This window comes from Ailuropoda melanoleuca, chromosome 1, assembly GCF_002007445.2.
Source record: "Ailuropoda melanoleuca isolate Jingjing chromosome 1, ASM200744v2, whole genome shotgun sequence".
NCBI lineage: Eukaryota > Metazoa > Chordata > Mammalia > Carnivora > Ursidae > Ailuropoda > Ailuropoda melanoleuca.
Window position 1 is genome coordinate 79,970,770 of NC_048218.1, and position 13,684 is coordinate 79,984,453.

The 13,684-nt window shown below is 45.5% G+C and overlaps 1 protein-coding gene across 5 annotated transcripts in view; it reads left to right on the top strand.

Moving 5' to 3' along the window:
- The window catches only part of ABCC5 (ATP binding cassette subfamily C member 5), a 176,078-nt gene that overhangs the window by 137,023 nt on the left and 25,371 nt on the right, over positions 1 to 13,684 (top strand). For all 5 annotated transcript variants that reach the window (XM_034661871.1, XM_002915698.4, XM_034661882.1 and 2 more), the window contains 9 exons: positions 762 to 965; positions 1,832 to 1,975; positions 4,991 to 5,093; positions 7,442 to 7,626; positions 8,023 to 8,169; positions 8,442 to 8,571; positions 9,986 to 10,139; positions 10,224 to 10,352; positions 13,080 to 13,266. In XM_034661871.1, the coding sequence (XP_034517762.1) occupies positions 762 to 965; positions 1,832 to 1,975; positions 4,991 to 5,093; positions 7,442 to 7,626; positions 8,023 to 8,169; positions 8,442 to 8,571; positions 9,986 to 10,139; positions 10,224 to 10,352; positions 13,080 to 13,266 (1,383 nt within the window). The remainder of the gene's footprint in view (positions 1 to 761; positions 966 to 1,831; positions 1,976 to 4,990; positions 5,094 to 7,441; positions 7,627 to 8,022; positions 8,170 to 8,441; positions 8,572 to 9,985; positions 10,140 to 10,223; positions 10,353 to 13,079; positions 13,267 to 13,684) is intronic.

Sequence of the window (13,684 nt, forward strand, 5' to 3'; positions counted from 1 at the left end):
CCATTGGACAACTGATTTATTCATGTGTTCATTTAGTAACATTTACCAGATGCTTGTTATGTGCCAGCTCCATGTGCAGAAACTGCTGGGCACTGGGAATACAAAGGAATAGGATAATGATCTGTGCCCTCAAAAAGCTTACAGTTGAGAGGATGAGATACCCAAACAAATAAGTGCAAAATAAGCTGATAAAACCTTTCAAAACTTAAATAAAAAAAAAAGTCCCCTTTCTTTTGGGCAGTAGTAGAGAAGAGGGTGGGGGAGGTTTCACAGAGGAGAGGGTGCTGGAACTGAGCACGTACAGTACAGAAAAGGCATGACCTTAGCATGAGGGTTCATAATGCACACACGATTTAAAATGGCTTAGATGCCAGGGAGTGGAAGAGAGGTTGGTTGGCAGTGGAGGCTGAGAGCTGCCCCAGAGCCAGGTGGCAAAGGACCTGCTTTCTGTGGCTTGTCGGCTTAGATTTTATTCTTTAGAGCTCTCGAAAGAGTTTTAAGCAAGGGTGGGACATGGTCAACTTTGTGTTTTGGAAAGATCTTTCTGACCACAGAGAATGGATTGGAGTGGTATGTCAAGGGGGAGTTATGGGAGAGGAAGAATTGTCTTCCTCTGGGCTGGCTCCCCCAGTTCCAGTGTGGGCCCTGGAGGATCAGAGTGCAGTTCCTCCAGGTGGGGAATTCAGTAGAAGGAGCGGGTTTGGGTGGAGCCTAGGAGGACTTGAACTGGAGGCTTCGCTGTGCTTTCTGGACTCCTGTAGATTGGTGAACGAGGAGCAAACCTGAGTGGTGGGCAGCGCCAAAGGATCAGCCTGGCCCGGGCCTTGTACAGTGACCGGGACATCTACATCCTGGATGACCCCCTCAGTGCCTTAGATGCCCATGTGGGCAACCACATCTTCAACAGTGCTATCCAGAAGCACCTCAAGTCCAAGACAGTTCTGTTTGTTACCCACCAGTTACAGGTATGAGGCATTCTTCCCCAGGCTGCCCGCGTTGGCTTGGGAAATCAGAAACAAGGAGGTGGGCTTGGTTCAGGTCCCTCCATGGAACTCCTTAGAGGTCCCTGGAATCATCAGTGTTTATTTCCTCAGCAAATAGCCCAGCGCATTGTACCAATAAAGCTCATCTTACCAGTGTACCAGATGGCCATCTGAATTAGAGATCCTTGGAGCCTGTTAGCTTTTGCATATGAATCAGTAAGGAAAAGGGCTGAGAGGAGTAGGCTGCAACTGGAGTTTGGGTATGAGATAGTTTGGAAAGCATCGTGTTAATATCTGTACGCAAGTGGGAACTGTTTAAGGAAAACAAGCTCTTCTCCCGCTGCCATGCCAAGACAAGCAGCCACTTTGGAGAGCAGCTTCAGGATGTTGCCATCTGCTTTGCATATGTTGGCAGGTTTAGGGGGCTCATCCCCCCTTCTGCTGCAGAAAGTCTGTAATTGTGTGTTTCTGGGTGAGGCAAAGGGGTGTGAAGTTTAATGCAAGGCTCGTGTGGCTCCATCAACAGATCTATGTCAAAAACTAGAGGTGATGCTCTTTGAACCACATCACAAGGCACAGTAAGCTAAAGCAGGAGTTCTCTCACTCTTGGCACTATTGATATTTGGGGCAGATAGCTCTTTGTTGTGGGGGGCTGTTCTGTGCATCTCCAGCCTCTATCCACGAGATGACCACGTACCCATTCTCACTGAAAAGGGCTCCAGAGAGTGCCAGATGTCCCCTGGGAGGCTCAATTGCCTCCAGATGAGAACCCCTGAAGGAAGGTGTGGGTATTGAACGTATTTGCACAAATGTCAGCAACACTGTGTTGTCCTTGCCTTTCTCTCCAGTACCTGGCTGATTGTGATGAAGTGATCTTCATGAAAGAGGGCTGTATTACAGAAAGAGGCACCCACGAGGAACTGATGAATTTAAATGGTGACTATGCCACCATTTTTAATAACTTGTTGCTGGGAGAGACACCCCCGGTTGAGGTAAGATTCGAATGGCGTTTGTGGGCATCTCCTCTTTTCTAGCAAGGGAGACATGACCGTAGTGAGTAATGGAGAGATCTCAGCTGAACTCAGTGTCTGTGTCTTGTCGGCAGGGGCCCTGTTTTCTGGTGACCAGACTGCCGTGCTTTAGTTCACATACTGGTGCTGCTCTATGAGACCAGGATTATGGGGCTGGTGGGCTGACGTCTTCTGCCACTGAGAACTTATTAATAAGGCAGCGACAGGGAGAAGGACTTGGGCTCAGCATGTGCTGTTTTCAGTCGTAACTGAGCTTCCTAAACTCTGTCATTCCTGACTGAAGCATTATGAAGCTCCTTTTTAAGTAAACAAGTGAATAGGAGTGAGGGAAGAGAAATTAAATATTGCATACGTTTGAAAATGATCCCTGGTGCTTTGGCTGCTTACTTGGCACTGACACCTACTGTGTCCCATTTATTGGGTTAGATGTGTCATAGATGTCATCCCATGCAGTCATTTAAACAGAGCTCTGTGGGAAAGTAGGATTACCCCGACTTTTATAGCTGAGGGTATGGAAGATCAGAAACCTTACGGTTCGATGCCACCATGCTCCCTCTGCCTCGCTACCCTGCCTTCTGTGGCAGCACAGAAAGATGGCAGCTTTCCATGGCTTTACCCTGGGCTCCAGGTTAAGCAAAAACAGGGGGTATTTAGTTAGAGCTAGCCAAAGAGGTTGTTTTTCTTTCTTGCCGACGTGCTGTCATTTTGAACTCCTTATTCTGTGGTCACCCTGGATGGTAGGGGTGCACTCCTGCACTCAGGCTGGGCTAAAAGCTACTTCTTAGCTACCAGGTCATTTGATGGCTGCACAGGATAAAAGCAGAGTTAGTGGGACCTTTTCTGGGAGCCCTGCTTCAGTCTTTGGGTGTCATCCTGTTTGATTTAATCAATGGTACAACTAACTGTTCGTGACCGATGTGTTTTAGGCCTCTGGGAATAACAGGCATTCCAGTGTCACCAGGAACTTCCATAGAGACACCTGAATCCAGATGTGGATTTTGTGATCATTCCCTCTGACTCTCAGGGTACTTTGGACTCATCAGAAGTTTTCCTCCTCACTGTGGACATGGAGGGGGAAATGAGAGGGAGAACAGTTAAAATAGGGAATGTCTGAGGAGCAAAAGAATGTTGAGAGTCGGTGTATGGCAACAGATAGAACACATCTTAGGAATGTCACTGAACTTTCCTGAGCTTTGGTTTCCTCATCTTAAAGATGGGGATGACACCTGCCTCTTAGAGTTGTTGCATCAAGTAAATGAAATAATATGTAATCTTACCTTAGTAAATGGTCAGCAAATGATATTTTCTCTTTAGTGCATTTATTCATACACAGTAGTAAATATAAAATTTAGAGCCCCATCTTGTGTTCTGTCATGGCTTTACATTTTATTTCCTGTTTTTTTTCACTGTCAGTTTAAAAAGTCTAGTTGGAGGAGCGCCTGGGTAGCGCAGTCGTTAAGCGTCTGCCTTCAGCTCAGGGCGTGATCCCGGCGTTCTGGGATCGAGTCCCACATCGGGCTCCTCTGCTGGGAGCCTGCTTCTTCCTCTCCCACTCCCCCTGCTGTGTTCCTTCTCTCACTGGCTGTCTCTCTGTCAAATAAATAAAATCTTTAAAAAAAAAATTTTTAAAAAAGCCTAGTTGGAGAACAAAGTGGGGTGTCATGAGGCTGACAATGGCATAGAATTAAATGTAGTAAACTCAGGGCGCCTGGCTGGCATAGTCAGTAGAGCATGGGGCTGTTGATCTCGAGGTTGTAGGCTTGTTTTGTTTTTTAAAGATTTATTTATTTATTTATTTGAGAGAGAGCGCACAGGGGAAAGGGAGAGAGAATCCCAGACTCCCCACTGAGCACAGAGCCGAGCTTGGGGCTCGATCCCATGACCCTGAGATCATGACCTAAGTGGAAACCTAGAGTCAGATGTTCAATCAACTGCGCCATCCAGGCACCTTGGGGTTATAGGTTTGAGCCCCATGTTGGGCATAGAGATTACTTAAAAGTCAAATCTTTTAAGAAGTAAATGTAATAAACTATATTAAGGGAATTTTCTATACAAAGATAAGAGGAACTTCAAAAGGGGAGCATTAAGTAGCCTCTGTTATCTCAGGTTCAATCTGATGAATGTTTATTAAGTCCCTTTGTGCCCTATTATGGGCAGTGCTTGGTGCTAGGCCTGGTATAGGTTACCACCATGAGTCAGACATCATCTCATCCTTGAGGGACTCACAATCTCCTAGGCCGGACTGATGCTCTTACACTCTTACAGGGAACTGTAACACCAGGTCACATTTGCAGCAACATGCTATCGTAGAGTTCTAACCGAGTGCCTGGGAGAACAGGGGAGGGGTGAGCTCTATCCTAGAGGAGTCTAAGCTGCCTCAGGGAGGATTTAAGATTTGAATCCCTCCGAATGGGGACAACTATAACTGAGTTGGGGTGAGGGGAGGGGCATTCCAAGTGAAGAACTGGTGCGGACAAAGGTCCAGAAGTGGGAAATGGCAGTGTGGTATGAGGAATGGTGTGAAATCCAGTGCGGCTGGAGACTAGAAGCCAGGGGCATGGGAGAAGACCATGTAGAGTTAGGCTAGGGCCTGAATGTGGAGGTTTTGCAAAACCAGGCTGAGTTTGAGCATATCCTGTGGTAGCAGTGGGAAATGATCAGATCTATGACTGGGTTTAGTGATGTGGAGATCAGAGATGAAAGGAATGGAAATGATCTCAGCCCTAATACTTCGGGCAAGTTGGAGGGGATGAGAACATGGGGAGAGCAATGTCAGTGGAATAATAGCAGAGGAACCCAGATCTCAAAGACTGAAAGAGTTGAGGAAGCACAAGAAGGTGGCCCTTTTAATAACTTTGATGTATCTCATGTCAAGAATAGCAGCAGCTTGACAGATAATTCTCCAGTATGTCCTGTGGACATTTGTCTGAATGGTCGTATTGTAACTGGAGACACTTTTTTTTTTTAAACTATTAGATTAATTCGAAAAAAGAAACCAGCGGTTCACAGAAGAAATCACAAGACAAAGGTCCTAAAACAGGATCAGTAAAGAAGGAGAAAGCAGTGAAGCCAGAGGAAGGTAATGACCTTTTTTGAGATTTTAGATTTGTCATTAAAGTTTATCAGAAAGTATGCCAAGTGGTAATTCATAATGTTTGACAGCATTGTGTGTTGTAGAGTCTCTGGCCTTCTATTTCTGGAATAACAAATTCTTGTATAATATTGGGAGACCATGAGGCGCCTTCTGTTTGCTTAAACAGACCAGAGCAGTAAGAAGGACCTTTAGCCCTCTGCCTTCTCTACGCACTGTGGGTCAGGTGTCTGTAATCACAGCTGAGTCATCTTGAGTATGGAGAAATGGAATGATGGGTATTGGTACACCCTTCCTCCTGTGATTCACCTCTGCTCTTTTTTTTTTTTTTAAGACTTTATTTCAGTGAAAGAGCAAGCATGGGTGGGGCGGGGATGTGGGGGGCAGAGGGAGAAGCAGGCTCCCCGCTGAGCAGGGAGCCTGATGCAGGGACTCAATGCTGGGATCATGACCCAAGCCAAAGGCAGACACTTAACCGCCTGAACCACGCAGGCGCCCCTTTGCTCTTTGAAAGTCAGAGGCTGTCTAGGCAGAGATGTCCCAGCACCAGCAGTGCCTACATCTTGAACAGCTGCCTTGTTAGAATGATACCTTCCCGGCTTTTTCTGATGAGGCTACGGCAGGGCCGGCGGCAGACTTACAGCGCCGGTTTTTCCTGCTGGACTTTCCCCGGCCAGAGTCCTGGCTCTGGCTCCGGTTTCTTAAATCCTTTATCTTATCAACTAAAACAAATATTGAGAGTTAGGAAAACTATTTATAATGCCTCCAGCATTTTCACCTTTGTGAATTTTAAGCTGTGTATCAGTTTACCAGAGAGAAGGAACAAAGAAGGCAGCCCTGTTTTAAGCTCTCTTTTGTTATGTCACCGGGTCACCTCCTGGTATGAATCCAGCACTTTGGCCCTGGGCCTGTTTTCACTTCCTTGTTCTTAAAACTACACAGATGTTTGGTGTTAGGAGTTCAGCATCCTGATGGAGCACACCCTGCCACTTTTCTTTCTGTAAACCAGGCAGGAGGCTTTGATTGGGGGTGATTTAAGATACCTGTACACACACAAAACACCGCATAGAAGTCTGAGTCATCTGTCAGTTCCTGGCACAGGCAGTATCAAAACCGTGAGGGAACGTTTGTTCTCATCTCCAGAGCCCCTGACCTGGATACCGGCAACTCTTCCAGGAGTACTCCAGGCACATGAGCTTGTTCCAAGATAATTACAAGTTGCCTGTGATATGGAGGCACTGGCTTTTTGCAGGGCTGTTTCTCTGTATTAGTGCCTCAGCATCAGTCACTTGAGCATCCCAGGGAGCCCCCCCGGAGGTACCCTTGAGCCTTTCTCTCCTCCTCGGCCAATCACCATGGCCCACTGAATTTACCTCCTGAACCTCCAACCCCATTGCCTTGACCCTGGTTCTTGCCCCATCATCGTGCACCTAGAATGTTACAGCTGCTTCCTTTTAAATCTGTCCCCCATGCAGACAGCTGAGAGGTCTAGTTAAAAACGGGAGACCAACCAACTCACTTTCCTGCAGGAAGTCTTTCAGTGGCCTCCCATTTCAAAGCAGTGTTTTCGCATCTTGGTCCTGATAGGGCACACATAGAGAATGCCATCATTCGTACGGGACACTGGGGTGCATGGACAAGTCTGCTCTCTGCTGATGGTGGCTGATCTGGCCATCCAGAGCCTGGGAGTCAAATCTGGAGTCCATTCTTTTAAGAAGTTCTTGTCTGAAGGATGAAGTTTAGATGCCTTTATCCTCTTGACCATGGCCTCTGTAATCAGTCTTATCTCCTGCCACTCGTTAGGTGCACGGAATGGTCCAGCCTTGCTGAATGGGCTGTCTGTACACACTGCTGTGCTATTTTCCCACCTCTGGGCCAGTGCCCGCCTTTTCCCCACCGGGTCAAACTGAGACCATACAGAAAGCCGAAAGTCTTCCCTGAAACAGCTCCCCCAGGGAGGTTAGGTACACTTGAATGTTCCCATGCTGCCCTGCATATATCTCTAGCATTGCATTTAGCATATTTTATTACCATTATGTGTTTATTTTATGTGTCTGTCCTACCAGACTGTGGAAGGATCCTCCACCAGATCTCAAGGTCAGGGATGTGGGCTTAATTGTCTTTACTGCTCCAAGGCCTCATCCTGGCCCCGGTTCGTAGTGGTGCTTAGTAAATGTTCAGTGAAAGAATATTCTAGTAAGGATGAAAGAATTCTAACCTAGAACCATGTGAAACTACAGGTTTTATTTGATTCTGCACTTTTATAGGTGACTTAGTTTTTGAAAAGTAGTTTTTTCCTGCTGAGTTCATGTGTTTTTGTTTTTTTTCTTACCTAGGGCAGCTGGTGCAACTGGAAGAAAAAGGGCAGGGCTCAGTGCCCTGGTCAGTATATGGTGTCTACATCCAGGCCGCGGGGGGCCCCTTGGCTTTCCTGGTCATTATATCCCTTTTCATGCTGAATGTGGGCAGCACCGCCTTTAGCAATTGGTGGTTGAGTTACTGGATCAAGCAAGGAAGTGGGGTAAGGTTCCTCATTAATGGGAAAATAATATGTCTCAGAATGTGGGTGTGTCTTTGCATTCTCTGGCTAATCTTGGAGAAACTGCTCAAGTTTTCTATTGAAAGAACTGGTGAACAAGGATTACCCAGGATGAAAAAGATGAGCCCCTAATGTGGCCTCACAGGATCGTTGCTCCCTGGCCAACTCACGTTAGCAGCAGGACACCTGAAGGCTGTCTGCCCTCCTCCACTAGAAAAGAGAGAAGTGGTGGGAGGGGGGCAAAGCCTCTCTTGTGTTCGCCATAACCAGGCCCCCCAGTCATTATCCTGCCCCTTCCTCTGAGCTGAGAATGGCCGTGAGTAGGAGTTCTTGGCCGTCCTTAGGAGTCTTGCCTTACAGAGCCTTGCCTCCAAACAGAACGCTACAGTGATGCAAGGGAACAGGACCTCCGTGAGCAACAGCATGAAGGACAATCCTCTCATGCAGTACTATGCCAGCATCTACGCCCTCTCCATGGCAGTCATGCTGATCCTGAAAGCCATTCGAGGAGTCGTCTTTGTCAAGGTATGCAGTGGTGGCTTCTGCCCTTCCTCTCCCTACTGACCATGTGGTCAGCCTCTCTCAGGCTCTGAAGGAGGATGGCCTTAGCTGAAATGACCTGTATCCCATTAGCCTCAGTCTTTTCTGAGTACCCACCTCTTTCTTCCATGACCATTTGCCCTTCTCCAGCTTTACAAGTGGATATCCTCTGGAGCTGTGACCTGGATAAATAGGAACTGAGTCTGCCTGAGTCCCTGGGTCTCTGGGTCCTGACCACTTTGTCCTCTGCTCCTTAGGGCACTTTGCGAGCCTCCTCCCGGCTCCATGATGAACTTTTCCGAAGGATCCTTCGAAGCCCTATGAAGTTTTTTGATACCACCCCCACGGGGAGGATTCTCAACAGGTTTTCCAGAGACATGGATGAAGGTATTTCTCACTGCTTCTTTTATGCTCTGGACCACAAGCTTTAGCTCCCTGTGCTCCGCAGCCTTCTAGATTTCTCGCCAGGTGTGCCCATCTATCCATCCTTACATTTTGAGGGTGCAGTGGCTGCTGGTGTCCACACCACGAACAGTTTAGTTTTGGACTTTTTCCAGGTTGCAACTGGTACTTGAGCTAAGGACCCATCTGGTTTTTTCACCTGTCATCTAAGTTCTCATCTGATCTCATTTAACCTGAAAACACCTTCAGAGGATTGAGTTGGCATAAATAACTTTGGACAGGAGCATCTGAGATTCCAAAACATGTTTACTTTGAGGGTAGTGTGTTGGGTCCTGGACATTTACAACCTCTGGCAGGTTTTCTGGATGCTGCGTGGGCTATGTCCGCACCAGAACTTAAATACTTCTCATAGCCCAGAATGGTAGTAATGGCACCTGACATTTATTGAGGGCTTACTGTGTAACCAGCAGTGTGCGGAATGTTCTAGATACATTATCTTCATCCTCATAGGAGCCCTATGGGACGGATATTGCTTCACCCACTGAATACACGGGAGAGCTGATGTCTAGAAAGGTTAAATAACTTGCCCAAGATTACACAGCTATTAGATAACAACACTGGGAATTGAGCCCAGATCTTTTCAGCCTAGAGCTAATGCTTTTAACTCTCACCCTGTGCTGCCTCCACAGCCGTTTGTTTCAGACGTTGATAAAGGCAGTGTAAAGTCATGGCCGGAGGTAACAAGGGATCAGAACCATCACTGATACACAGAACTGATGCGTGCCACGATTCCGTTTCTGCTACACACACACACACACACACACACGCACACACACACACGCAAAAGGAGAAGAGGTGGGAAGAAAAAAATCAGTGATATCAACATGTCTGGGATTTTTATGAAACAAGCCAAAAAAAAAAAAAAAAGGAGGAGGTAGCTCAGAGGAGATGAAGGAAATGTTGATAACTTTTGAAGGTTCTATACTCTTTTGATTTTTGTGTATGTTTAAATTTTTCCATAATAAAAATTTTCCCAATTGTGAGCAGCAGTTTACTGGTATTGGTAAGACTAAGGATTATGTTCCCTTCTTGCATATTTATTTTCCAAATATTTTACAACAAACATATATTACTTTTAAAGGGAAAATTGTTTAAAGGGGTTGGGTAGCCTAGTAAACCCAGGAGAGGGCCTGGGGGAGAAAGATCACTTAGATTTCCCTGGGACAAGAAAAACTAGATCAACCAGGTTTCTAGATTTTTCTTTGATTTAAAAGATAACACACACATTTCAGATGGAGAATTTGTGGAACCTCTTTGTGTTTTTTAAAAATGTTTGGTCGCATTTTCCCTGTTTGTGGATCCCAGCAGTCTGACACTTGTTCCATTGTGGTTTCCCCAGTCGATGTGCGCCTGCCATTCCAGGCCGAGATGTTCATCCAAAATGTCATCTTGGTGTTCTTCTGTGTTGGAATGATCGCCGGAGTTTTCCCATGGTTCCTGGTGGCAGTGGGGCCCCTCTTCATCCTTTTTTCAGTTCTGCACATTGTCTCCAGGTAACAAGAAGTGTTCACGTCTCCCAGGGATGAAGCCAGGGTTGTTTGTCTACTGCTGTGACACAGAACTCATTCTCTCTCTAGGGTCCTGATTCGAGAGCTGAAGCGTCTGGACAATATCACACAGTCACCTTTCCTCTCCCACATCACATCCAGCATACAGGGCCTTGCCACCATCCACGCCTACAACAAAGGGCAGGAATTTCTGCACAGGTCAGTGCTGATGGTGGCCGGATGGCTCAAAGGGGAGTCAACATACCAGCTTTTCCTAAGTCTAAACGGCCCTTTAAGGCCAGAGTTGGGGATTGTAAAGCTCATTATCAAGAGTATTAGTGATGTAATGGTCTCTGATTAAAATTCATTCACTTGCTGGAACTCCTTTCTAAGCAAATGAGAAGACAAAAATACAGATTTGGAGTCTATTGGCTTTGGACTCTAAATAGCTATATTTGAAGGAGTTTTTCTTTTTTCTTTTCTTTCATTTTTTTTTTTTTGAACAGCGATGGTCATTGACATTGGACATATTTTATTTTAGCTGTTGAATATTGTTTAGATGAGAAATTTATGTACATAGACAGTCATTGTGGAGATTTGCATTAACAGAATATTGGAACTAACTTAAATGTCCTTCAAGAGAGAGCTGGTTAAATAAGCTATGGTATACCCATATAGAATATTATGTGGCCCTTAAATGGAATGAGGCAGGGGCACCTGGGTGGCTCAGTTGGTTTAGCATCCGACTCTTGATTTCGGCTCAGGTCATGATCTCAGGGTCATGAGATCAAGCCCTGCATTGGGCTCTGTGCTCAAAGGGGAGTCCACTGGAGATTCTCTCTCCCCTCCCCACTACGCATGCTCTCTCTCTCCTTCTCAAATAAATAAATGCATCTTTTTAAAAAGTGAGAAAGTTCTATAGGTACTGATATGGAATGATGTCTTAAAATACATTAGTGAAAGAGCAAGGTACAGATGTGCACGTGTGGTATGCTCCCTTTTAGGTATGTGTTTGTATGTGTAACATTTAGAATATCTCTGAAAGGATACACAAGGAAGTACTAGTTGCCACTGGAAATGGGAACTGGGTAGCTGGAGGATGGGCAGGAGAAAAACTGACTTCTCATGTTAAAACTATTTATGCCATCTAAGTATTCTATCCTGTGCATATATTGTCTATTCCAAAAACTAATGTCTATTCCAAAAATTAAGTAATTAAAAAGAAAATCTAGAATAGAAAGTTTAGTTTAGGGGTGCCTGGGTGGCTCGGTTGGTTGAGTGTCTGACTCTTGATTTTGGTTCAGGTCATGATCTTGAGCCCAAGCCCCGAGTTTGGATCTGTGCTAGGCCTGGAGCCTGCTTGGGATTCTCTCTCTCCCTCCCCCNCCCCCCCCCCCCCAAAAAAAAAAAAAAAAAAAAAAAAGTTGAAAATAGAACTACCCCACGATGCATCAATTGCTTTACTGGGTATTTACCCCAAAGATACAAATGTAGTGACCCAAAAGGGCACATGCACCCCAATGTTAATAGCAGCAGTATCCACAATAGCCAAACTATGGAAAAAGCCCAGATGTCCATCAACAGATGAATGGTTTGAGAAGATGTGGTGTGTGTATATATATACAACGGAATATTACTCCGCCATCAAAAAAATGAAATCTTGCCATTTGCAGTGACATGGATGGAACTAGAGGGTATTATGCTAAGTGAAATAAGTTAATCAAAGAAAGACAATTATCTGATCTCATGCATGCAGAATTTAAGAAACAAAACAGAGGATCGTAGGGGAAGAGAGGAAAAAATAAAACAAGACAAAATCAGAGAGGGAGACAAACTGCAAGAGACTCTTAACCATAGGAAACAAACTGAGGTTTGCTGGAGGGGAAGTGGGTGGGGGGATGGGGTAACTGGGTGATGGACATTAAGGAGGGCACGTGATGTAATGAGCACTGGGTATTATAGAAGACTGATGAATCACTGACCTCTACTTCTGAAACATATAATACATTATATGTTAATTAATTGAATTTAAAAAAAAAGAAAGTTTAGGTTAAACAACTCAAAAATAATCCTCACTTTAAGAGAAGAATGGTAACATATGCTCCATGCATGTGTATATACATGCACACATACATTTAAGTGTATTGGAAAAAATGCTGGGAGAAGATACAACAGGCTATTAACCCTGGTTTTAACTGAGTGGTGAGAATACTGGATTTTCCTCTTTACTGCATTTCCTTTCTCCAAATATCTTCTATAAAGAGGAAAAGTGATTTTTTTTTTTAACCAAAGCACATTTGTCTGGCAAGACTTCCTGCTCGGGAGTTCTTGTTGCATGTGTATGTGACACCCGAGCCTTTGGATGGGGTCTGATCTGCTCTCTAGGACCCCTGGTGACAATAGTGTCTCCTCCTTCAGTGGCAAAGGTTGTCTGGGTCTCTTTTGCTCTGGTTTAGTTCCTGGTTCTGTGCTCCCCGGCCTTGGAAGCGAGTACCATTTTGCCCAACAGCAGTGTGTCAGCAGACATTTTCCACTTTCCCACTTTCAGTCTGCAAGTCTGTCTTTCCAGGTTTTAGGGCATTTCGCAGTTTGCCTATGTAGCCTCCTTGAGGAAATGACCCCTGACATAAGACATTTTTCTAAAGCTTAGCCAGCCTCATTATTTGATCTCCTTTCCCTGTGCATTCGTTCTGCTTTTAACGTATTTTCCCCTAACATCTTGAACATGTGTCTTTGAAGAGTAAAACTAGAAAACCTCAAGTCATCCTATGTGCGGAGCCTGGAATATTCTGCAGTCCTTAGGTTTCCATATCCTTCTCCGAGTGACAAACAGGAAGTACTCAAAAGTTAGTCCTCCATCCATAATTCACCAGAGCTCTTACATCATCCACTCTCAGGGTGGTGTGGTACTTTGTTTGCCTATTAGGTGTTCTGTCGCCCTCACAGGTACCAGGAGCTCCTGGATAACAACCAAGGTCCTTTCTTCTTGTTCACGTGTGCAATGCGCTGGCTGGCTGTGCGGCTGGACCTCATCAGCATTGCCCTGATCACCACCACCGGGCTGATGATCGTTCTCATGCATGGGCAGATTCCCCCTGCCTATTCAGGTCTTGCCATCTCCTATGCCGTCCAGGTCAGTCTCTGGGATGGAGCATTACCTTGGCTCACTTGAGTCCTGTGTTGGCCTAGGAGAGGCATGTTAGGTAGGGGGCTCTCTCTCAGCCTTTGAGACTCCGAGAGCTTCTGTTCACCTACTTTCTTAGTAACAGCCTGGACTTGGCTGGGGCAGGGAGGGTGGAAGAGAGGTACAAGTGGTATATAGGAACAAAGGGATTTAAGTCTGTTGCACATGTTTAAGAAATAGATGCAATTTATTAATAAATAAACATGATTTTGAAAATAGTTTCTTAATTACAGTTTTCTGTGTTCACCACCCTCTCATCTCAGGAGCCTTCCTGGTCTCCTAAGTAATACTGTGTCGTCAGTATGCTTCTTATGTGCATTTTATTTCCAGGCCCCTGATTTTCCCAAAACTGTTTCATATGTAGACC